General features: G+C 46.3%; 1 protein-coding gene across 3 annotated transcripts in view; it reads right to left on the reverse strand.

Moving 5' to 3' along the window:
* Nucleotides 1–26678, reverse strand: part of SHQ1 (SHQ1, H/ACA ribonucleoprotein assembly factor) — a 148337-nt gene that overhangs the window by 42803 nt on the left and 78856 nt on the right. For all 3 annotated transcript variants that reach the window (XM_008154136.3, XM_054729489.1, XM_054729490.1), the window contains exons 7-9: nucleotides 16982–17136; nucleotides 14716–14769; nucleotides 11568–11691 (exon numbers count right to left, since the gene is read on the reverse strand). In XM_008154136.3, coding sequence (XP_008152358.3) covers nucleotides 11568–11691; nucleotides 14716–14769; nucleotides 16982–17136 — 333 coding nt within the window. The remainder of the gene's footprint in view (nucleotides 1–11567; nucleotides 11692–14715; nucleotides 14770–16981; nucleotides 17137–26678) is intronic.

Raw genomic sequence — 26678 nt, forward strand, 5'->3', positions numbered from 1 at the left:
CCGATCAGTGGAATGGGGCTGGGCCTGTTGAGAGGAGGAGACAGTGGGAGGTTGGCTGCTGGCCCACCCCGATTGGGGCCAGATCAGGGCCGGGCCAGCTGAGGGGAGGTGCTGGGGGCAAGTGGCCAGTGGGCCCTGCCCCCGATTGTGGGGTTGGGGCTGACTGGGGGCGGGGCCTGCCATAGGGAGGGGCTGTGAGTGTTGGGCCGGATGGACCCACCCCTGAATGGGGCTGGGGAGGTTGCACGGCCAGCCACACCCCTGATTAGTGGGGAGTGGATAATCGGGGGTGGAGCTGGCTGTGGGGGAGGGGCCAAGGGCTGATGGGGGGGGCGGCTGATCAGGGGCCAGCGGTCTGAGGGAGGGGCCACGGGTGGTTGGCTGACCAGCCCTAGCCCTGATCAAAGTGGGGGAGGGGGGGCTGATCAGGGGTGGGGCTGGCTGGGGGAAGGGCTGCAGGAAGTTGGCTGGCCTGCCATGCCCCCTACTGGGGTGGGGGGACAATCAGGGGTGAGGCCAGCCAGCCCCACCCCCGATCAAGCCGGTTTGCTGGCCGCAGTGGGTGTCATAGCGACCAGTTGTTCCAGTCATTGTGGTCACTGTTTTTTTATATATATAGACCAGAGGCCTGGTGCACGAAATTCGTGCTCGGAGGGGGGGGTGTCCCTCAGCCCAGCCTGTACCCTCTTCAATCTGGGACCCCTCGAGGGATGTCCGACTGACCGTTTAGGCCCAATAAACGGGTAATCGGACATCCCTCTCACAATCCAGGACTGCTGGCTCCCAACTGCTCGCCTGCCTGCCTTCCTGATTGCCCCTAACTGCTTCTGCCTGCCAGCCTGATCACCCCCTAACCACTCCACTGCCAGCCTGATTGATGCCTAACTGCTCCCCTGCCAGCCTAGTTGCCCCACAACTTCCCTCCTCTGCCGGCCTGGTCACCCCTAACTGCCCTGCCCTGCAGGGTTGATCGCCTCCAACTGCCCTCCCTTGCAGGCCGGGTGCCTCCCAACTGCCCTCTCCTGCTGGCCATCTTGTGGTGGCCATCTTGTGTCCACATGGGGGCAGGATATTTGACCACATGGGGCAGCCATCTTGTGTGTTGGAGTGATGGTCAATCTACATATTACTCTTTTATTAGATAGGACAGAGGCCTGGTGCAGGGGTGGGGGCCAGCTGGTTTGCCCTGAAGGGTGTCTCAGATCAGGGTGGGGTTCCCTTGGGGCATGGAGAGGCCTGGGCGAGGGGCCTGTGGTGGTTTGCAGGCCAGCCACGGCCCCTGGTGACCCAAGCGGAGGCCCTGGTATCTGGAATTTATTTACCTTCTACAATTGAAACTTTGTAGCCTGGAGCGGAGCCAAGCCTCCTGCTCGCTCCGTGGCCGGCAGCCATTTCTGTTGGGGTTAATCCTCCTTCTATAATTAAAACTTTGTAGCCTGGAGTGGAGGCCTAGGCCAGCCAGGGCAGGTGGAAAGCTTGGCTTCCTCCGTTGCCGGGGGCAACCCTGGCCTGCTCTCTCCAGCTCCGTGGCCACCATTTCTATTTGGATTTGTTTACCTCCTATAATTGAAACTTTGTAGTTTGAATGGAGGCTTAGGCCTGCAAGGGCAGGCGGAAAGCTTGGCTTCCTCCGTTGCCTGGGAAACCTTGCTGTCTGTGGCTGTAGCCATCTTGGTTGGGCTTATTTGCATATCTGCTCCTGATTGGCTGGTGGGTGTGGGCGTGGCTTGTGGTGTAGCACAGTTAGGGTCAATTTGCATATTACTCTTTTATTAGGTAGGATAATGAATTCTCAAAAAGAGAAACCAAAGAAACAATCCCATTTACCACTGCAACAAAAAAAATGAAGATACTTACTAGTAGGAATAAACTGAAGAGGTAAAAGACCTGTACTCAGAAAACTACATGATGTTGATAAAAGCGATAGTGGAAGACATAAACAAATGGAAGAATATACCGTATTCATGAATTGGTAGAATCAACATCATTAATTGTCCATATTACTCAAAGCAATCTATAGATTCAATGCAATTCCAATTAAAATACCAACAACATATTTCACAGACATAGAATGAATACTCCAAAACTTTATATGGAACCAAAAACGACCTCAAATATCTGCAGCAATCTTGAGAAAGAAGAACAAAGTAAAAAAAAAAAAAAAAAGGAATACAGGCCAATGGAACAGAACAGACCCCAGAAATTGGTCCAAGACATTACATTCAATTAATATTTGACAAAGGAGGCAAATGCATACAATGGGATACAGACAGTTTCTTCAATAAATAGTGTTGAAAATTGGACAAGTACATGCAAAAAAAAATGAAACTAGACCACCAACTTACACCACACACAAGAATAAACTCAAAATGGATAAGACTTAAATGTAATTCATAAAACCATAAAAATCAAGAAACCATAGGCAGCAAAATCTCAGAAATCTACTGTAGCAGTATTTTTACAGATACTGTATATCTGCTAGGGCAAGGGAAACAAAGGAAAAAAATAAACAAATGAGATTATCCTCTCTAAAAAAGGGTAAAATGCAAATTAACCATCACTCCGCTACATAAGCCACGCCCACCAGCCAATCTGGGTGAGCATGCAAATTAACCCCAGCCAAGATGGCTATCATTGGGTTTACCCGGCAACAGAAGAAGCTAAGCTTTCCACACACTCTGGCGGGCCCAGGCCTCCACTCAAGGATACAAAGTTTCAATTATAGAAGGTAAACAAATCCAAGCGGCAGCCACGGATCCAGCAGGAGGCTTGGCTCCGCTCCAGGCTACAAAGTTTCAATTGTAGAAGGTAAATAAATTCCAGATACCAGGGCCACTGCTTGGGTCACCAGGGGCTTGGCTGGCCTGCAAACCACCACAGGCCCCTTTCTCAGGCCTCTCCACGCCCCAAGGGAACCCCACCCTGATCTAGGACACCCTTCAGGGCAAACCAGGGGGCCCCCACCCGTGCAACAGGCCTCTATCCTCTTTTACTCTTTTATTAGATAAAAGAGTAATATGCAGATTGACCATCACTCCAACACATAATATGGCTGCCCCCATGTGGTCAAATATCCTGCCCCCATGTGGACACAAGATGGCCACCACAAGATGGCCAGCAGGGGAGGGCAGTTGGGAGGCACCAGGCCTGCAAGGGAGGGCAGTTGGAGGCAATCAACCCTGCAGGGGAGGGCAGTTAGGGGTGACCAGGCCATCAGAGGAGGGAAGTTGGGGGCAAACAGGCTGCCAGGGGAGCAGTTAGACATCAATCAGGCTGGCAGGGGAGTGGTTAGGGGGTGATCAGGCTGGCAGGCAGAAGCCATTTAGGGGCAATCAGGAAGGCAGGCAGGCGAGCAGTTGGGAGCCAGCAGTCCTGGATTGTGAGAGGGATGTCCGACTGCCCAGTGGGATCGGGCCTAAATGGGCAGTCGGACATCTCTCGAGGGGTCCCAGATTGGAGAGGGTGTAGGCTGGGCTGAGGGACACTCCCCTCCGTCTGTGCACGAGTTTCGTGCACCAGGCCTCTCGTCTTATCTAATAAAGAGGGAATATGCTAATTGACCCTCGTGCCATTGCAAAGGGCAATAAGGAGGGAATATGCTAATTGACTGCCCCACCCTCAAAGATGGCGGCACCCACAGCCACAAGATGGCGCTGCCCAATCCTCTCAACCCCGCTGGGGTGGCAGGCAGTCCTGGCCACTCCACGTGCCTGCCTCCGGAGTCTCCCAGTCTCCTCAACCCCCCAGCCTCCCAGGGCTGAACCAAGGCACAGGCAAGCCTCAGATGTTGGCTAACCAGCTGCCCAGGGCTGGCCGAGGCTCAGGTAACCAGGGCTAGTTGAGGCTTGCGCTGCTGGCATTGGCAGCAGCAGAGGTGTGATGGGGTGTTGCCTTCCCCGGATTGCCGTGTCGCCTCTTGCCCCTGGGGGCTCCTGGACTGTGAGAGGGGGCGGGCCAGTCTGAGGGACCCCCCCTCCAGTGCATGAATTTTCATGCACCGGGCCTCTAGTAGCAAAATAAAAAGCTTCTGCACAGCAAAAGAAACCATCAACAAAATGAAAAGGGAGCCCACTGTATGGGAGAACATATTTTCCAATGATACATCTAATAAGGGGTTAATTTCCAAAATATATCAGTAACTCATACAACTTAATAAAAGGAAGACAAACAATCCAGTTTAAAAAATGGGCAAAGCCCTAACTGGTTTGGCTAAGTGGATAGAGTGTTGGCCTTCAGACTGAAGGGTCCCAGGTTCAATTCTGGTCAAGGGCATGTACCTTGGTTGTGGGCACATCCCCAGTAGGGAGTGTGCAGGAGGCAGCTGATCGATGTTTCTCTCTCATCGTTGTTTCTAACTCTCCCTCTCCCTCTCCCTTCCTCTCTGTAAAAAATCAATAAAATAGATTTTTTTTTTAATGGGCAAAGGACCTAAGTAAACACTTCTCCAAAATGGACATACGGATGGCGAAGAGACATACGAAAAAATGCTCAAAGTCACTGATCATCAGAGAGATGCAAATTAAAACAACAATAAAAAATCACCTAACATCTGTAAGAATGGCTACCTTCAAAAATAAACAAATGTAACATGCTGGAGAGGATGTGGAGAAATGCAGACTGCTGCAGCCACTATGGAAAAACAGTATGGAGTTTCCTCAAAAATTAAATACGAAACTAACATTTGACCCAGTGAGACTCACTCCTGGGAATATATCCTAAGAAACCTGAAACATCTATCAGAAAGAATATATGAACCCCATGTTCATAGCAGCACAATTTACCATAGCTAAGATCTGGAAAGAGCCCAAGTGCCTATCAGTAGATGAGTTGATAAAAAAGTGGTGGTACATTTTTACACAATGGAATACTATGCAGCAGTAAAAAACGAGGATATGTTATCCTTTGAGACAGCATGGAGGGGCCTAGAGAGTATTATGCAAAGCAAAATAAGCCAGTCAGAGCAAGTATCACATGGTCTCACTCATAGGTAGAATCTGATGAAAACAATAAAGGGGCGAACAAAATATATCCAGAGACACAGAAGCATGGAACAGACTGTCAAGTCTCAGAGAGAAGGAGAGGGGAGGCTGGGTGGGTGGGACAAGATTATCCAAAGAACTTATATGCATACTAGAGGCCAAATGTACGAAATTCGTGCAAGGGGCTGGGCCCTCACAGCTGCGGTGGCTTGCCTAGGCCCTTGCAGCCCGGCTTTGTCCAGAAGGATGTCCGGACTAATTAGCATATTATACTTTTACTAGAAGCTTCCTGTGGCCAGAGCGAAGCAGAGAAGGGAAGGAAGCCCGCCGAGGCGGACTTCCCTCCCGTCTCTGCCGCTGCCTCGATTCCCTCCCATCTCGGTTGCCTCACTCCCTACTCTACAGCTTTGCTCCCTTGTGCAGCGCTTGGCTTCTTTCTACGCTGTCTTCAGTCTTCGCTCCATGCCTACATATGCAAATTAACCACTATATTTGTTGGGTTGATTTGCATACTCACTCTGATTGGCTGGTGGGCGTAGCAGTGGGATGGTCAATTTGCATGTTTCTCATTTTATTAGTGTAGATTATTATTGTTATGCATAAACCATGGATACAGACAATAGTGTGGTGAAGGCCTGGGTTGGGGAGTCAGTTCGGGCTAGAAGGGGTCATTGGGTGAAAAAGGGGATCATACGTAATACTTTTAGTAATAACGATCTATTTTCTTTTTTTTTTAAAGCAGGGACTTTCATTTAGTGGTGAATCACTAATACCTAGAACAGAACCTTGCAGCAGTGGACTTTCAATTTCAATATTTTAAGAATGATTGAATGAATGATGTTGTAACTGTTCCCTTAAACCCATTCAGCTTCTTTCATCCCACAGCCTCACACACCAAGTCCTAATGATTTTTCCTTGATAATGCCCCTGTAGCTGCCCTTTCTCCACCACTTCCTGAACACCTGTCCCCACTAATCATCTCAGTATCTCATGCCTCTGTCATAAGCTCTTCTTCCTCCTCCCTCATGTTACGGACTCTCCCCTTGTACTCCTGACACACGTGTATGGATTACTGTCATAAGTGCCCTCCCTGCACAGCCTTCAAGGCTCTGTGAGCTTGCCCAGAGTCTTTGGTAATTGGTTCCCCACATCTAGAAGCCTTTTCTCCTCCATGTGACCTCGTGGGAAGGTGGCCTGTGTTGAAGGCCTAGCTAAAGTCTTCTTCCTTCAGGAAGCTGGGCTGACTGCCTAGTCACTGGAGTTCTTTACTAACACCTGCAAAGGAAAGTTGTGGAAAGGAACCTCAGCTAATCCCCTCCATACCCTAATCTGCTCATTTCACAGGAGAACCTGGGGTTGAAGAACAGGAAGACACTCACAATTCCCCTGTGTCAAGGACTCAAGATCCAAATTCTGACCTTACTGGCTCCAGAGGCTAGCCACTGTGCTATGTTGCCCATATATTCTCAGCCCATTCAGTCTATATCACAACATTTTCATTATTCAAGAGTTAAATACATAATAAGTTCAGAGCAGGAGCCATGCCTTTTTCAGAAACGTTATTTATGTGGCTTCCACATATGCAGGCAGGAAGAATGCCAATAAAAGTTTCATTGCTCAATTGGTTAAGAGAAATAAATAGTCATACACTGCTTAGTAGGCAGGTATTCTGAGAAATGCAGTTAGGGGACATTGCTGTCATGTGAACACACGGAGGACACCCACACAAGCCAGGATGGCCTTGCCTGCCGCGCGCCCAGCCACACGTGCAGCCTACTGCTCCTGGGCTGCAAGCCTGTGCAGCATGTCCCTACACAGCCACACGAGAGGGTTCCGGTGCAAGAGGAGACGGTACGATCCACTGTGGTGGTGAGCACAGGTTCACAAGGTATACTGTTTTACAGCAATTATTTTAATGAGTAGGAAGAGTCCAGTCTAAAATAACAAAGTACAGTAAATACATCAACCAATAACATCCTATCAGCATCACCAGTACTGCGTACCGTACACATTGTATGTACTACCCTTTCACATGACTAGCAGCAGCACCAAGACATGTGAGCAGTGCATTGCACTACGATGCTACCATGGGTTTGCTATCACTGGGCTACAGGAATTTTTCAGGCCCATTTTAGTCTTATGGGACCTCTGTCCGTCTTTGAAACATCATTAGGTGCATGACCATGCTAAGAAAGGCTAAAACTACATTTACTTAAGTCAAGGTCAGAGATCTAGTTTGTCAAAATGGCCTAAGGATAACTATATCAAAGTAGAGGCCCGATGCACGAAAATTCATCCAAGAGTAGGCCTTCTTTCCCTCGGCTGCTGGCACCAGCTTCCCTCTGGCACCCAGGACCTGGGCTTCCCTCCTCCGTGGCCGGCAAGCATCCGGGACCCGGGCTGGCTTCCCTCCAGCCCCAGCTTCATCAGGAAAAACGTCCAGAAGACGTCTGATCTAATTAGCCTATTACCCTTTTATTATTATAGATGACCAGAGGCCCAGGGCACAGGGGTGGGGGTGTGTCCCTAAGCCCAGCCTGCATCCTCTCCAATCTGGGACCCCTTGAGGGGTGTCCAACTGCCCGTCAGACATCCCTCTCACAATCCAGAACTGCTGGCTCTCACTGCTCATCTGCCTGGCTTTCTGATTGCCCCTAACCACTTCTACCTGCCAGCCTGATCACCCCCTAACCACTCCCCTGCCAGCCTGATTGATGTCTAACTGCTCCCCTGGCAGCCTGTTTGCCCCCAACTTCCCTCCTCTGACGGCCTGGTCACCCCTAACTGCCCTCCCCTGCAGGCTTAATTGCCCCCAACTGCCCTCCCTTGCAGGCCTGGTCCCTCCAAACTGCCCTCCCCTGCTGGCCTGATAGCCCACAACTGCCCTCCCTTTTAGGCCTGGTCCCTCCCAACTGCCCTCCCCTGCTGGCCATCTTGTGGCAGCCATCTTGTTTCCACATGGGGGCAGCCATCTTGTGTGTTGGAGTGATGGTCAATTTGCATATTACTCTTTTATTAGATAGAATAGAAGCCTGGTGCACTGGTGGGGGCCAGCTAGTTTTCCTTGAAGGGTGTCCTGGATCAGAGTGGGGATTCCCTTGGGGGATGGGGCAGCCTGGGTGAGAGGCCTGTGGTAGTTTGCAGGCTGGCCACGCCCCCCTGGCGACCCAAGCGGAGGCCCTGGTATCTGGGATTTATTTACCTTCTACAATTGAAACTTTGTAGCCTGGAGCGGAGCCAAGCCTCCTGCTCGATCCATGGTGGCAGCCATTTCTGTTAGGATTTATTTATCTTCTATAATTGAAACTTTGTAGCCTTAAGCAGAGGCCAAAGCAGGCCAGGACTGCATAAGCTTGGCTTCGTCCATTGCTGGGGGAAACCCTAGCCTCTTGCTCTTTCCAGCTCTGTGGCTGCCACCATTTCTGTTTGGATTTGTTTACCTTCTATAATTGAAACTTTGTAGCCTTAAGCAGAGGCCTGGGCCAGCCTGGGCAGGTGGAAAGCTTGGCTTCCTCCATCGCTGGGGAAACCCAAGCCTCCCTCCTGTTCTCTCTTTGCCCACAACCTTCTTGGTTGGGTTAATTTGCATACTCACTCCTGATTGGCTGGTGGGCATGGCTTGTGGGTGTAGGGGAGTGATAGTTAATTTGCATATTACTCTTTTATTAGATAGAATTAGTGTAGACTACCATGCACATCCTAAAGTCCAATTTTAATTAAAAGGAGGTAATGTTGAAGCCAGAGTTTGATGACAGGAGGAGGAAATACAGCAGGTTCTTAAATAACTTTTGTTCCACTTCATTTCATTGCAACTGTGTATGATCTGAACGCTTATCCATATCAAGTCACCTGTGAAAAACTGGCTGTCTTCTCTGTTTTTCCCTTCAAGTCACAGAGCCTATTGATGACATTAAGTGAGGACTCACTGAACAATCAAAACTCACAGAAGTGATGAATCCAAATTAGCCATGTTATCCAAATAGAAACATTCACGGAAGAACTAACTATAAGATTTTTTGAATAGTTTTAATTGTCATAGAGAAGAAATATCAGGCGGAGCATATGCCAATCTCTCTCTCTTCTGGGGGTGGGGTTCAGGGGAAGACGTTTATTTTTATAACTACCAACTTAACGTTTTAAAAGTCAACAATAAGTCTTTACCAAAAAAACCCTAAAACCCTTCACCTGAAACTTGCCTAAGTGCCTCCACAGTGTGACACCCCGGATACTGCCTCTCATGATCACACAGCTCCCTGACACTGCCAGGCTAACAGACAATGCAGGGTCAGAAGCTGCAAAGCATACAGTGCATGAAGAAAAGGTAGGTATGCCAGCCTGGAGGGCGGCATAGAAAGGAGTAGACGTGGACTTAAAATGGGGTGGTTCAGGGAATAACAGAAAAAAAAATTTATTTAGTTGGAGCAGATGGCTCCAGTAGGGAAATAGGGGAGTAAATAGGTGAGTTTGGTAGAAGTCAGACTGTGACAAGGAGACTAATGCAATCGGACAGGACTGTGGTGAGAGGTCTAAATGCAGGTGTCTGCAGTAGGAATAAAAGACTCTACTCCAGAGAGTTTTATCAAGAAAGTTATGGAAGTAAGGCCACAAATAAAAATCCATAGCAACATTACCTAGTGAAAAAGTTTTATATATGTACACAGACAACATATACATATGTATATTAATACATATATGTTTGTCTCTACAGTCATTGAACAAATATGTGATGTGTGCTTGGCATTACTTTGTATGAGGAATTACAGTTGTTTATTCTTCTTTGCACTTCTCCTATTTTCAAAATTCTCCACAATGAACATTTATGTGTTCAACAAAAAAAGACATACTTGATTATATAACTAAGCCTTAAAATACTAATAAAAAATGCTAAACATTTAAATTCATACTTGAACATTTTCTTTAACATGCATTTTTTAAAAACTGAGAAGCAATGTTTTGATCAGGTGTTTTAGAAAATTTACAAAAATTATAAAACAGTTTTGAAAAGGAAATTTATATACTCTTTAAAAACCGTGCTTTCAGCCGAAACCGGTTTGGCTCAGTGGATAGAGCATCAGCCTGTGGACTGAGGGGTCTCAGGTTCGATTCCGTTCAGGGGCAGGTACCTTGGTTGCGGGCACATCCCCAGTAGGGGGCGCGCAGGAGGCAGCTGATCGATGTTTCTCTCTCATCGATGCTTCTAACTCTATCTCTCTCCCTTCCTCTCTGTAAAAAATCAATAAAATATATTTAAAAAAAAACCAAAAATGTGCTTTCATTTTAAGTCTTATTCATCCTATTTTCACAGAATGCTTTGTGACAAATAAGGTGAAAGTTAACTAGGCCCTGGCTAGAGTGCTTCATGGTCACAGGTTCGATTCCTGGCCAAGGTGCGTACCTCGGTTGCAGGTTTGATCCTGCCCAGTTGGGGCTTGTGCGGGAGGCAATCAATACATCTCTCTCTCTCTAACTCTCTCTTTCTCTCTGTTTGTTCCTCCCTCCCTTATTCTAAGATCAATAGAAAAAAAAAGTTAACAACAACAACAAAAAAGTCCTCGGAGTAGCTGTGCTTTTCTTTGGAAAGCCTTTCCTGACCTCCCAATTCCAGTTCCCCTGCCTCTTCCTAGTGAATCACTGTACTTCCCCAAGCAAAGTGCATTTCACTCTATTCTGAAATTGTTTATTATTTATCATCTGTCATCCAGGTAAAACTGTAAACTTCATAGGAACAGGAAATTTATCTTATTTATTACTAGAGGCCTGGTGCATGAAAATTCATGCACTGGAGGGGGGTCCCTCAGTCTGGCCTGAGAGTCTGGGAGCCCTCAGGGAAGGGAGGCGACCCGGCGATCAGGGGTATGCAACACCCCCCATCACACCTCTGCCGCTGCCACTGCTGGCAGTGCAAGCCTCGGCTGGCCCTGGTTACCTGAGCCTCGAGCGGCCCTGAGCAGCTGGGCAGCCACCATCCGAGGCTTGCCTGCACCTCAGGCCAGCCCTGGGCAGCTGGGGGTGCTGAGGGAACTAGGGGGACTCCAGAAGTAGCTGCGTGGGACGGGCGGACCCACCTGGGCGCCGGCCCGGCCATGCCGTGAGCCTGCAGCCCCAGCGGGACTAAGGGGACTGGGTGTTGCCATCTTGTGGCTGTGGGTGCCGCCATCTTTGAGTGCATGGCAGTTAATTAGCATATTCCCTCCTTATTGGCTGTGGGTGCTGTCATCTTTGTGAGGGCATGATGGTCAATTAGCATATTCCCTCTTTATTAGATAGGCTTATACCCACAGTCCTAGCATAGTACCTAGAAATTATAAGCACCCAAGAAAAACTGAATGATGAAATCTACTAGAATACAAAGTGGTTTGGAATATGATGTGTACCTTCTTTATTTACCTTCCCACTCCTTTCAAAAACACCTGATTTGTGTGATTATAAATCTGTATAGAGAGACTATTACTTTACATATACCTGGGAGGAAGAGTGGTTGGATGAATCATTTTCATTATTTATGTATAGAAAAAAAGAGTATTACTTCCTCAGACTAAAAACTTGTAATTTTTCATTCTCAATTCTGTAAGCACAATAATAGCTCACCTAGTTGCAGTATCTTTATAGTGTCTCTGCAGGCTTTCGTCACCAGCTTGAAATGGCGGTAAAGTGGGTAGCACAAAACTCTTCTTCCAAAAGACACCAGCACGTCATGAACATTAGTCCAAGTCTATGAAGTATAAGTTAAATAAGTAAACATTTCCATATTACACAAACAAAAGAACATCATGAAATACTGTCCATTAAAAATTAAAAGTATGGCCCTAGCTAGTTTGGCTCAGTGGATAGAGCGTCGGCCCTTTTCCAGTCAAGGGCATCGAATTTGGGACCCTTATTATTTATTATTAGCCCCACAGTCCTAGCATAGTACATAGAAATTATAGGCACCCATGAAAAACACGATCACAAAGTGATTTAAACATGGCACTTAGCTTGTTTTAGAACATGGACCTCGGTTACAGGCTCCCCCGCAGCCTGGGGTCTGGTCGGGGCATGTGCAGGAGGCAACCAATCGATGTGTTTCCCTCACATCGGTATTCCTCTCTCTTCTACTCTCCCTAAAAAAAAAAAAAAAAAAAAAAAATCCTTGGGTGATGATTTAAATTTTTTTTTTTAAAGTTTGGATTATTGTGAAGCCAAGTAGAAGAGAAATATAAAACCATAAAATGATTTTTTGTTCACCTTACAATAAATTAATCTTATTAGTCTTTGTAATTTCCATATTTTATTAACATATCACAAACGCTCTTTAAAAGTCACATATATAGTAGAAAAGCTTTTAAAAGTCTCTTAAGAATTACAAATGTGAATCTAAAACATGGGACTAAACTAAACACACATGCACACAAAAGACCTTTCTCAATAATCTACATTTTATGCTTTCGTCTTTCAGGACCATTCCAGAGAGTAGAGATGAAAGGTTTAGAACTTTTTAGTGGTGTGTGTTCAGTCTTTCTCTTTTTTACTTTGGGCATGAATAATACATAGTATTTACTTCAGTAATTTATTTTGAATCATCAAAGAGAAAACTAATAATTCCTGGGGAGAAAAAGTGTTTTGTAAATAGTATTAAACTGATAGCCATTATCAATTCAAAACTTAGTGAAATCACTAGACAAAGGTAATTTTTTACCAATCTGTTTTCAAATTGAGGTGTTTTTTTGTTTTGTTTTGTTTTTTTGATTTCAGAGAGGAAGGGAGAGGGAGAGATAGAAACATCACTGATGAGAGAGAATCACTGATCAGCCTCCTACATGCCCCTACCAGGGATTGAGGCCACAACCTGGGCATGTGCCCTGACTGGAAATCAAAACATGACCTCCTTGTTCATAGGCTGATGCTCAACCACTGAACTATACTGGCCAGGCTTAAAATGAGTTTTGATAAAAAATGTTACCCATATATAAAACTTAAAATATAAAATTAACAATAAGGGAGCAGCATAATTTCCATGTATATTAACTTTAATAAATGGGAGACCTGATTAAGAATATTGAGTATCTGACAATAGTTTATATCTAAAAAGAGCTATGAACTTTTAAAAAATTCTAGCAAAAATAATGAAATACTTATAAAAGTTTGATGGTTATTAACATGTCTGGCAATTTTAAGTTTTCTCAAAAACTAAAAATTTCAAAATAAAATCATAAATAGGTGATGTTATTCATGTAGATTTTAACAACCAAACTATAAAATTGATCACCAACTCCATAATGAATGCAATTACTACAAAAAGCAGTTTCTCCAATATATGCTGATGTCAATACGCAGAACCTAAATGAAGTCTAGCGCACAGCACTTCTCTATATTTAATCCTATATAATAAAAGCCTAATATGCTAAGTGTCCAGTCGACCAGTCGGCCGTTCAACCAATCAAAGTGTAATATGCTAATGATATGCTAAGGCCGCTCAACCACTCCCTATGACGTGCACTGTCCACCAGGGGGAAGACACTCCGACAGATAGGTTAGCTTGCTGCTGGGGTCTGGCTGAATGGGGCTGACCAAGGTGGGCCAGACATGCCCTGGAGTTCTCCCGCTGTCCCTCCTCAGCTGGCCAACCTCCCGTGTCCTTCCCCGGCCCCGATCATGCACCGATGGGGTCCCTCGGCCTGGCCTGCGCCCTCTCGCAATCTGGGACCCCTCGGGGGATCTCAGAGAGGCGGTTTTGGCCCAATCCCGCAGGCCAGGCTGAGGGACCCCACTGGTACACGAATTTGTGCACTAGGCCTCTAGTATACACATAAAACCCTGGAGATCTAGCTACAGATTCTGACTCAGTGTGTCTGGACTGATGCTATTTGCTGCTAGCAAGCTCCCAGCCAAGGATGCTGGTCAAGTTGCTGGTCCATGGACCAGTCTGGGAGCAGCAAGATTCTGTGATAAAGTGTTTCAGTTCCTGTTTACAACTTACCTTTTACTTTAATCAAATGATGCCATGAAACAACTTTGATTTTACAACTTAAAATGTACTATATGTAGGATTTTAACTGGGGGAAATTTATATGGACACTTTTTAAAGCTTCTACTCTTAATTACTGTTTTGATGTATAACAGATTGTCCAAAACAGGTAAATTTAAAGATATCACCCATTGATATTTTCAATAAGACCTACACAACTATTTTCTAGAAAATATATGTAAAAAAAAAGTATCACTATATTAAAAGATTTATCAGTTCTAACTATACTAATTCTAGGACCTAAGAGAAGTTATTTAAGCTACATGTGCTAAGTTTCCTGGTCTGTAAAATGTGAACAGTACTTCTCACAGACTATGGGGAGGAGTTAGTGAGGGAATGCATGTACAACGCCTCCACAGCTCCTGGAGGACCACTGGGTGTGAATCCCATCTCTGAGCTCTGAGCCCCAATATATGCCAACTCACAAACATGCCTCAACTCCACCCACAGTCTCCCCCAACAGACCACATACCCATTCTTTCTCCAAAGTGTGTTCTCCCTCTCCTGATTTCCAAAATACCCCACCTGCTTCATTAGTATACTATAATTAAAATAAGAGTAACAAATGGAATCAGAATTTTATTAAAAAGATGGAAAGTAAACTTGTACAATAAAGCTTCCATTTTTAAAAAGTCAAGGAATTGCTTGAATTACCCAAACTGAACTAATGACAACAAAAAAAAATACATTTCTGGACAAACAAATCTAAATAATTGTAATTAAAAATCATACCTCAAACCAGCACAGTGTTGGACTCAGTTTTCTGATATTCCACGCAGATTCAACCTTTGTTTTAAAGAAAAGAATACTGTCACATGAGAGATAAAGTCATATAGAAATAAATATTCATTTATTCAAATAGCATGTGAGTAGTGTTGACATATATATAAAAACTAACAAGTGTCTATGATTGCAAAAAAAATAATAATAATTGCTTTACTAAATGCAGATGCTATCAAAGGCAAGTTTCTGTCTACTTGGATTTTACAAAGCAAAGCTTTCCCACTGAGAAGAGTCACAGGGCACAAGAGTAAATGAGCACAGCTTTGAAAGTAAAATTAAAGGAAAGTGATGCTTCCTCAAGTCCTGTCCTTCTCAGCTAAGTTACCACATCCCAACCTGCTACCAATGGACGCAAAGACAATAGGAATGTGTGTCTGTGGCACACAGAAAAGCTGCTCAAGAACCTGGCCTTCAGAGAATGCTTGTGACAGTGAGTATGTTCTAAAGGAGGGTTTGAAGTTCAAGACCTCATCGTTTCAAATATGTAAATACAAGAATAAAGAATAAACGTTATTGAGTGAAACCAAACACTCACTTATCTCCTCAAGCAATAATATGAAGCACTTTTTTTGCCAAAGAAAACATTTTCTCCAATTGTAGTATCTTAAAAAGATGAGTGGAAACAAAAACCATTTTCACTTATATTAGGCCCTGGATACACTCATTTATAATCATTTTGGAGTGAAATACAAATCTCAAGAGTCTTTTTTGAAATTTTCAGAATCATGACAATATAAATAATATTGGCACATATAAAATTATAATCCTAAAACTATGATGTTAAGTGAGACCAGCAGATTAAATAATGCATACATCACGGCCCAATATACACATATATGCAAACATACATGCGCACAATAAGAGAGTGAAAGAGATACATCACCTTTTTACAGTGGCTTTTTCTGGGGCTCAGATTATAGGAAATTTTAATGATTTTTTCTTGTGTGTATTTCCCTTTACAATAATTTAAATTTTTAAGAAAGCATGTGCACAGCTCAAGAAAAGCCCTTTGAGCAAGGATAAACATAAATAGCGGCAGGGCACGTTAACCAGAAAGACTTTTTGTTGTTGTTTCCCAGCTTTTTTAAAAGTAGAGGTGAGAAAAATGTTTAGCTCTTCATTTACAAAATCAAATGTGGTTTAAGGAGAGCAACAACAAAGTCTAAGTTATTAAAAAAGAATATAATTTAAGAATACTAATGTACTTTACAAAAGGACTTACTTTTAGAACAGGACTAGAGGCCCCGCGCACAAATTTCATACACTTGTGTGTGTGGGGGGGTGTCCCTCAGCCCAGCCTGCGCTCTCTCACTGTCCGGGAGCCCTTGGGGTATGTCCGACTGATGGCTTAGGCCTGCTGTAGGCCTAAGCCATCAGTCGGATATCCTTAGCACTGCCGCGGAGGCAGGAGGGGTTCCCGCACTTGCCAGCCATGAGCCCTGGCTTCTGGCTGAGCAGCACTACCCCTGTGGGAGCACACTGATCACCAAGGGGCAGCTCCTGCATTGAGTGTCTGCCCCCTGTTGGTCAGTGCACAGTATAGCAATCTGTTGTTCCACCGTTCAGTCAATTTGCATATTAGCCTTTTATTATATAGGATTTCTTTAAAAGATTCCTATACCTTGCACCTGCTAATTGAGAGCTCAGAGAAAGAATATAAATGGGTTGCTAGTTTACCCCTTGACAATGTCAAGTGTCTTATGTGAGCAATTTATCTCCTAAAGATCCTTTTTCTTAACCTCGGTTTTACTTCCCCTCTTTGCTATGTGTAAAGACTGATGCCAAGAGAGAAAAGAAAGACACCAAGTAAGCATTATGCTTCCATGTTGATACCCACCACCAACAAACATGTGCAACTCTGCCCCGAGCATCCCCTAAGTCAGTGATGGCGAACCTATGACACGCGTGTCAGCACTGACACACGTAGCCATTTCTGATGACACGCGGCCACTGAGGCGGCCGCATGCCGAGGATGAAACATTTGCTGCTCCTGAGGATGAAACATTTGCGAAATAATGTTTTTTCCTCAAAGTGACACACTACCCGCGTTATGCTCAGTTTTTTGGCGAAGTTTGACACACCGAGCTCAAAAGGTTGCCCATCACTGCCCTAAAGTAGTGATCACCACAGGTCTCCCCACAAGAAGCGTGAAGTACTAATGCAGTTTACTCAGTGCAGGAGTCTAGGCCAACAAGCACACACAGCACGCACTCACGTTCTTCTCTCCTTCATTGACACGCGTCTCATAGCAATAGGCCAGAAGGATATCAATCAGACTGTAGTACACTTGACGTTGGGCTCTTTTGTCCAGCAGATAAGATTTATGGACAAATTTTCGCAGCTGATATTTCTCTTCTTCAGAGAAAGATACTAGAAGAAAATGTATTTAAAAATTAGATGTTCCATCCAGTTTTGTAGAGCCCCCCAATGCTGAGATCTGTCAAAATTAGAACTTTGATTATAGAAACTGAAATAGATATTTAATTCTAGATACATAAACAACTTTTAAATTAGACTTCACCATTTTTTTTTTCTTTAAAATATATCTTTATTGATTTCAGAGAGGAAGGGAGAAGGAGAGATAGAAACATCAGTGATGAGAGAGAATCTTTGATTGGCTGCCTCCTGCACGCCCCCTACTTGGCATCAAGCCCACAACCCAGGCATGTGCCCTGACCGGAATCAAACCCAGGACCCTTCAGTCCAGCAGTTGCCAACCTTTCAGACCTCACTGACCACCAATGGTCCGCGGACCACCAGTTGGCGACCGCTGCTCCAAAAGTTTCCTTAAACCAGCGGTCGCCAACCTTTCAGACCTCACGGACCACCAGTGGTCTGCAGACCACTGTTTGCTTCAGTCCACAGGCTGACATTCTATCCACTGAGCCAAACCAGCTAGGGCTAGACTTCACCATGTTATTAATGGCTTTGTGTTTGCTCAAATCCTACTAGGGCTAAATAAAGCAGAAATGTCTAAACAGTATCTATTGCTATTACCAGATCTCTTAAACCTCTTCTTGCTAAAGTGTTCTGTATTCAAGGCATCTGAATGTCAGAGTTATTGACTTTAAAATTACCGTAATATATTTTGACAACAGAAAACATCTATAATAATAAAAGCGTAATATGTTAATTAGACTGGATGACCTTCTGGACAAAGCTGGGGCTGTGAGGGGAGCCCAGGTCTCAGGTGCCAGCAGCCAGGGGAAGGAAGGCCTACTCCTGCATGAATTTCGTGCATCAGGCCTCTAGTATAATATAGCTAAGTAAAGCCCTCTTTAAATATTCACTATTCATTTAAAAAGTTCTATACAAAAAAGTAGGAATATTCTCATATATTAGTCCATTTAAGTGCATAGTATTAATATTCTCTATAAAAAGAAACAAAGGATACATAAATACATAAGTGTGACCATATCACACATGAGACTTACGGAAAGAGGATGTTTCTTTTCAACAGTTGTTTCCTTTTTCTTGTTCTGCTTGGCACCCTCTTTCCATCTTCATCAATAGCCCCAAGTTAAAAATTTAGTATATATACTAATTATTATATATAGCATATACTAACTTTTCTTTCTTTTCTTTTTAATTTTATTGTTTAAGGACGTGGTTGGCAAACTGCGGCTCATGAGCCAAATGCAGCTCTTTGGCCCCTTGAGTGTGGCTCTTCCACAAAATACCACAGCCTGGGCAAGTCTATTTTGAAGAAGTGGCGTTAGAAGAAGTTTAAGTTGAAAAAATTTGGCTCTCAGAAGAAATTTCAATCGTCGTCCTGTTACTATTTGGCTCTGCCGACCACTGGTTTAAGGTATTACAAATATTAGTACATATGTCTCTGTTTTTCCCCACTGACCTCCCTCCCCCCCACTCCACCTCTCCTACCCCCTGGCACTTGCCCTCGTCCCCCAGCCCCCAGTGTCTTGAGTCTGTTGGTTGTGCTTATATGCATGCACACAAGTCCTTCAGTTGATCTCTTACCCCCCCAACCCTCCCCTACCTTCCCGTTGTAGTTTGACAGTCTGTTCGATGCTTCTTTGCCTCTATTTTTATCCAACAGTTTATAATGTTCTTTATTATCTATAAACTAGGGGTCCGGAGCATGAAATCAGTGCACTGGGGGGGGGGGGTCTCCTCAGCCCAGCCTGCCCCCTCTCACATACTGGGAGCCCTCAGGGGATGTCCTACTGACGGCTTAGGCCCGCTCCCCATAGGATGGCCTCCCTTTGAGAGACAACCAGGCTGATCAGGGTAAGGCACCAGCCCCATCACCCCACTGCTGCAGCCATTGCCAGTCACCGCAGCCACCAAGGTGTTTTCATCAACACCGACTCCAGTCCCTTCACCAAGAAAAAATGACAACTTTCTTTAGGCATTTTCAAGATGTGTCTTTCATTGGATATGACATTTCTTTCTTTCTTTTTTTTTTTTTTATTCTCACTGAGTATATGTTTCCATTGACTTTTAGAGAATGTGAAGAGAAAGGGAAAGACAGAGAGAAACATCAAAGTGAGAGGAATACTTTGATTGGTTGCCTCCTGCATGAGCCCTGACCTGGGCCCCAGCCAGGGAGGAGCCTGCAACTTAGGTACATGCCTTTGATCAGAATCTAACCTGGACTCTGCGGTTGGCAAACCTAGGCATTATCCACTGAGCCAAACTGTGTAGGGCAGATTATGACATTTCTTAGCCCTCCAGCAGCGGACCTTCTTTTTTTCCCCCAGGAGTGTGGTGGAAAAGCCCTAGATCACCTTTTTGGATTCTTATTACCCAATTTACTAAGAATATTACCAGTAGCATACAGGGAGCTTAGCCAATGAGCGGTCAGAAAAGGTGTTTCCTCTATAGTTCACACCAATCTCCTCCGACCAGCTCCGCCCCTGCCAAGGCCTTCCTCCAGCCCTTTGCAGAAGACCCTCCAGCTGGCTCGATCACCAGGCTCCGCCCCTGGCCAAGGCCTCAAGCCACTGTTTGAGGCTCAGGCCCTGGGCAGGGACCCCCAGCTGGCTCCGATTGCCTGCAGGGACCCCCAGCTGGCTCAATCACCCAGCTCCACCCCCAGCCAAGGCTGCAAGCCTCTGGCCGAGACTTGGGCTCTGGGCAGGGACCCCCAGCTGGCTCCAATCCCCTGCAGGGGACCCCAGCTGGCTCCACCCCAGGAGCCAAGGCTTGGACTCCACCCCAGGAGCCAAGGCTTGGAGCCAAGGTAGGGACCCCCAGCTATCTCCAATTGCTAGGCTCCGCCCCAGCGGCCAAGGCCCGGGCTCTGGGCAGGGACCCCCAGCTGGCTCCGATCGCCTGTAGGGGACCCCAGCTGGCTCTGATCACCTGTGGGGGACCCCAGCTGGCTCCAATCTTCCCCTCTGATCTTCGGCTCCAATCGCCCAGTTCCGACCATGGCTGCTCTCCAAGGCTGCAGCCATCTTGGTTGGGTGTATTTGCATATTCGCTTTCTGATTGGCTGGTGGGCGTGGCTTGTGAGTGTAGTGGAGTGATGATTTGCATATTACTCTTTTATTAGATAGGATGAGTCCCCTGACCTTGCACATGGCTGGTCCTGCGGTTTAGACCTCTGACCTTTCACATGGCTGGTCCTGCGGTTTAGACCCCTGACCTTCCATATGGCTGGTCCTGCGGTTTAGACCCCTGACCTGTCACATAGCTGGTCCTGCGGTTTAGACCTCTGACCTTTCACATGGCTGGTCCTGCGGTTTAGACCCCTGACCTTCCATATGGCTGGTCCTGCGGTTTAGACCCCTGACCTGTCACATAGCTGGTCCTGAGGTTTAGACCTCTGACCTTTCACATGGCTGGTCCTGCGGTTTAGACCCCTGACCTTTCACATGGCTGGTCCTGCGGTTTGGACCCTCCCTCCCCTTTACTCCCCTGGCATGTTGCTAGTCCTGCGGGTAAGACCCTCTGAGGGGAAGGAACAGGGGCTGGAGAATAGCCCTTCGGCATCCAGCCCCCAGGACAATGAGGTTGTGACCCGCATCAGATACATCCAGGCCCAGAAACCAGCCAAACCAGACAAGCAACCCCATGGCTGCCTCCGGACCAGCTGCCCGATGAAGGACCTGAAAGGACACACCTGGGGAGCTGGTGCATCTCGGGACCCTCCCCGGAGGGCGCAGAGAAACACCCTCAGGACAGGACCAGTGCTGCTCTCTGGGGAGCAGCCAGGCCTTGCCCCATCCCTCCCCCAGGGCGTGTCCTGCTCCCGACTCCTCAGCGGCCAGGGCCCTTCTTCCTGCCCGCACTTGCTCCCTCGGCCATTTCTTCTACGGCTCACTTCCACCCCTGGCTTCCCAAGGGAACGCTTCTGCAGGGCGTCTTGGCTCTGAATTCCTTCTCAGCCAGGACTCGGGGACGAGGCTGCTGGACCAGGTCAGGTCTGAGCCCACTGGTAACACCTGGGCCGCCTCCCCACCCACAGCCCCCACCTGCGATCTGAGCAATGGGAACAGAAACGGTCCTGATAGAGTTGGGAGGGCAGGTCAGCGACGTGCTCCCCACGGGGTCAGACGTGGAGGGAGTGTCTGGCCACTACTTTGGGGGGCTCTGCGCGATCGTTTCCATGTCTGCCCTGATCCGCTCTCCCGGTCTCCCTACTCGGTGGCCCAGAGGAGGCTGAGCTCCTTGTCCTCGGTTTCTGCCTGGACTCGACCATTCATCCCTTTCCGTCTTGCTGAAGGTTGGCAGCTCCCTTCCAAGGCCACAGCGCCCGCCAGCTCCTCCCGCCAGGCCCCTCCCTGTCCCCATAGCTGTCTCTGCCCTGTCCCTGCAGCCCTGCGCTCTGCCTCTCACTGTGGCACCACGCCTGCCACCCCTTTATAAACACAGCAGCCCCCACCCCCACCCCCCCACCCCCATCTGCAGGGGGTATAGTCCAAGGCCCGGGGACGCCTCCACATTTTTCTTGACAACCATGTAATCACACAGACACACAGACATATATACATGGGAGTTTATATTCCCCTCCTCTACAAATAATTAGATGTTTTTTGTACTGTATATTTTAATGAGCAAAAGAGTATTGCCTTTCGTGACTTCAGAAAGTGTACTTGAGATTGTTTTCCCCGGGGAGGCCGCAAACCTGCTGCAAGGAAGCCTTCAAACCAAAACAAGCCGTGTTAGAGTTCAGGCTGCTCCGAGAGGACAGAGTGAGTTTGGAAAACTATGTGTGTGAGTGATCTGTCCTGTTTCTTCCTCTGGCTTTGCTCAGGGGTGAGTGCACAAGGGCAGCCTTTGTTGAGAAGAGACAGGGTCTTGGATGCTGGCCAGCAGGAGAGTGCCATGAATTATGTGTTTCTTGTGTAGCCTAATATGCCATCATTTAAAATAACAACAACAAAACAAAATCCACGCAAGAGTCTGTATTTGTAGCCTTCAATAAGGTTTCCCCAACACCTGAAGAAATAAACATCTCCTTTTCTTTAAGATTTACTGTTTTCTTTCTTAAATTTAAATCTTCAGCCCTAACTGGTTTGGCTCAGTGGATAGAGCGTCGGCCTGCGGACTGAGAGGTCCCAGGTTCGATTCCGGTCAAGGGCATGTACCTTGCTTGTGCGCACATTCCCAGTAGGAGGTGTGCAAGAGGCAGCTGATCGATGTTTCTAGCTCTCTATCCCTCTCCCTTCCTCTCTGTAAAAAACCAATAAAATACTTTTTTTAAAAAATTTTTAAGTCTTCATCTGGATTGAAAAAAAAATAAAGTTATTTTTTCATATGCTTTAAGATTCCAGAATTAGTTGTGCCAGCACTTTGTTCAGTAATCGATTTTTTCCACTGGAAACACCAACTTACAAAGTAGATCTGTTGCTTTTCTTGCTAAAAGTTACTTCAAAACATTCTTTTCAGTTTTTGTCACTTGCAAATACAATATTTTCCCTATTTCCGTTATTGAATACAATTGATAGAAAAGGGAAAAGCTATTTCTTTTTACATATCAGGCACCTTTCCAAATGTTGGTACATAGATAAGAAAAACAAATAAACTAAAACACCTAAATGCTAATGATTAAAAAACATGTTATATCTACAATATGAGACTGTAGGTCCTTCTAAGTTTACTTTGATGCCTACAATTTAGGCAAGCTATCACAAAGTATGTATCTTCAAATACGAACAAAACATGAGCTTTAATGGTTCCTCATTACTATACAAACCAAGTAAAATACATTTTTGTCTTTGAGAGAATAACAGCTAACAACATGGATGTGCTCAGTTCCTAGCTGGTGTAATAAGTAAAACATGGCCTACGACCTGTCTCCTGCTGGCCAGCGTCCAAGTCCCTGTCTCTTCTCAACAAAGGCTGCCCTTGTGCACTCACCCCTGAGCAAAGCCAGAGGAAGAAACAGGACAGATCACTCACACACATAGTTTTCCAAACTCACTCTGTCCTCTCAGAGCAGCCTGAAGTCTAACACGGCTTGTTTTGGTTTGAAGGCTTCCTTGCAGCAGGTTTGTGGCCTCCCCCAGGGAAAACAATCTCAAGTACACTTTCTGAAGTCACGAAAGGCAATACTCTTTTGCTCATTAAAATACACAACACCAAAAAAGGGTTTTACAATATATTTTATAATTATTTTTTTCAAAAATGTTTAAAAAATAAAACAAAAAAATGTATTTGCACAAGCATTACTTCCATAAATGACAAATGACTGAGAATGCATTTATTTAATTTGCTGGGAAGCAACATAAAAAATGTGCATATTTTTAAACTTTATGCTGCAGGTGTCAGGTAAAGCATTCTGTAAGACACATTTAAAAAAACAACAAAATAAGGGCTCATATCAAGACCCCTTAATTTAAACAGAAGCTCATTAATCTGACTTAAGGAAATTGTAAGAAACACATTGCATGAAGAAAGTATGCCTGACAAAGCATTTCAAGACCCCTAGTATTCAGCAAAAAGGTTTGAGACGGTTACTCCTTTAGGTGTAACTTTGGAGACGTTCATTAGTTTAGCTGATGTAGGGAAGTGCCAGAAATGATGCTACCTCAATAGGGAAAGCCTTTGTATCTTAGTTGAGCAATAACGACTTCTTCCACATAATTCTGAATCACAAGGTAAGTGTATCCAAAACCATTAAATGATCCATCAGCTCATCACGTTACAAATAATCACACCTGTATATGTTTAATGATTTGTAACGGTTGACCTGGAAACTGAAAGATGTGAAGTTACATTACCCACAAGTACTTCCACATATCATAGGTCACTTTCCATGACTCTATAACTAGGAAAAGCCTACTTGAATGTACTCTTCTGAATTCCTGCATTCTAGGCAGCCCTTAGCCTTTCCTCAAAATACCTTTTCTGTCCTGGCCAGTTTGGCTCAGTGGATTGAGTGTCAACTTGTGGACTGAAGGATCCCAGGTTCAATTCAGGTCAAGGTCTCATACCTCAGTTACAGGCTCCTCCCCGGCCCGGGCCCTCAAGGCTCGTGCAGGCGGCAACCCATCGATGTGTTTCTCTCACATCAATATTTCTCTGTCTTTCCCTCTCTATTCCATTCTCGCTAAAAAGCAATGAAAAAATATCCACAGGTGAGGATTTAAAAAAAAACTTGTCTGAGCTTTTCTGAGTGTGTCAAGTTCCATTTTGGCCTAAGAACTTCATTAATAATACACAGACACATTTAAATTCTTAAATTCAAGCAAAGAAACCATGGATGGTAAATAATAACAACAACAAACCAGAAAAATCACTAGAGAAATCAAAAGTCTGAGCAACCCAAGACCTTTTTTATTAGAGCTGTAAATCATATCACCAAAAGGAATAGCGGGGGTTTGCACAGCAGACGCAGCGCCAACAAGACTTGGATGATTGCCATCAGGAGTAACATATGTCAAGCACTTGTATGACTTAGCTGCACTACAGAGCAACTGTGCATATAGTTCAGGACATTCCAATTAATTATACTTCTATGAATAAACTACAGGCGTATAAAAGCCTGCTGAAAGCTCCATTCATCTAACCTAATAATACCCAAACATGCAAATTGACCGCACCTTCGCTACGCCCACAGCCAATCAGAGCGAACAAGATGGCGGTTAATTTGCATATGCGGGTGCTGAGCAGCCTGAGTCCTGTAAACGTCCTCTGGACCCAGGCTGCTCAGAGCCTGTAGGCCTGCGCTTAGGTCCTGAGCGGCCTGGGTCCCCTAAACATCCTCCGGACCCAGGCGGGATCGCTTAGGTCCTGAGCCGCGGGGACCCCAGAACGCCCCCTGGCCACTGGGAGCCTTGGTGGGCGGGAACATTCCCGCCCCCAAACACTTGCAGCAGTCTGGGGGCTGGGACCTAAGTCACTCAGAGCCTGTAGGCCCGCGCTTAGGTCCTGAGTGGCAGGGGCCCCAGAAGCCCCCTGGCCACTGGGAGCCTTGGCGGGGCGGGAACATTCCCGTGTCGCTATGTTCCCGCCCCCAAACACTTGCAGCAGTCTGGGGTCTGGGAAACATCCTTCAGACCCAAGCCTCTCAGATCCTGTAGGCCTGCGCTTAGGTCCTGAGCAGCCTGGGTCCCATAAACATCCTCGGGACCCAGGCCGATCAGAGCCTGTAGGCCTGCACTTAGGTCCTGAGGGGCAGGGTCCCAGAATGCCCCCTGGCCACTTGGAGCCTAAGGGTGCAGGCGCCAAGGGGCTGGGTCCCGCAAACATCCTCAGGACCCAGGCCAGTCCGAGCCTGTAGGCCCCTTGCTTAGGTCCTGAGTGGCAGGGTTCCCAGAACGCCCCCTGGCCACTTTGAGCCTATAGGTGCAGGAGCCAAGGGGCTGGGGGCGGGGCGGGGTGGAAACATCCCCTGTCACCATTGTGCCCCCAGCCGCTTGGGAATGCTCCAGCACCAAGAGGCAGTTTGGGTCCACGCCCCCAGCCTGGCGCACATGATGGGGGGCTGGCTGCTGGCCTCTGGGGTGTGTGGAGACCCTTGGGGGCCACCACTGCGTGCGGCCCAGGGGTCCCTGCATGCCCCCCAGCCTGGCGCCCATGGTCAGGGCTCATACAGGAGGCAACCAATCAAAGTGTCCCTCTCACATTGATGTTTCTCTCTGTCTCTCCCTCCCTAAAGAAAGTTGTCATTTTTTCTTGGTGAAGGGACTGGAGTCCGTGTTGATGAAAACACCTTCGTGGCTGTGGTGACTGGTAGTGGCTGCAGCAGTGGGGTGATGGGGCTGGTGCCTTCCCCTGATCAGCCCGGTTGCCTCCCACAAAGGAGAGTGGGGAGCGGGCCTAAGCCATCAGTAGGATATCCCCTGAGGGCACCCAGTATGTGAGAGGGGGCAGGTTGGGCTGAGGGACCCCCCAATCCCAGTGCACGAATATCGTGCACCGGGCCCCTAGTTCAGGGTAGAAACTGGTGTCCTGGTATTGAAGCAAACGGCCCAAGCCCACCTCCAAGCCTTAAAAACACCATCAATACATTTGATGACTGCAAAGAGGCTCCCCTAAAAATGCAAAGTGACCTTCTTACTTCATGTGAAACATTTTCTAGTTTAGTTACTTTAAATCTTCCCGTCTAAACACCCCACCCCAAAAACCTTATCTTCTGTGGGTCAACAACTAAATCATCCATGATCTGGCTCCTCTCAGATGAATGCAAATCCATTATTGTACACTTTCTGGGAACACAGCAAAGGGACCAGAAAAAATCTGTTACATTCAAACCGCTGGTCTAAATGGCTAGCCCTGCAGTGGCTACAACTTCCCAGCTGAGACTCACAGCTCTACTTCCTTAAGGCTGTCCCTGCTAGGAAGTTCACTGACTATAAATGCAAAGTGTCAGTGAAAGACAACATGGAAAATCCATCCTCATGAAATTGGAGCTCAGCAGAAGCATAGCATTTAACACTTGCAATTACAAGCCTTTGGGGAGAAAGGTCAGGACCATGACAAAACTGAAGAGATTAATG

Source organism: Eptesicus fuscus, chromosome 18, assembly GCF_027574615.1.
Source record: "Eptesicus fuscus isolate TK198812 chromosome 18, DD_ASM_mEF_20220401, whole genome shotgun sequence".
NCBI lineage: Eukaryota > Metazoa > Chordata > Mammalia > Chiroptera > Vespertilionidae > Eptesicus > Eptesicus fuscus.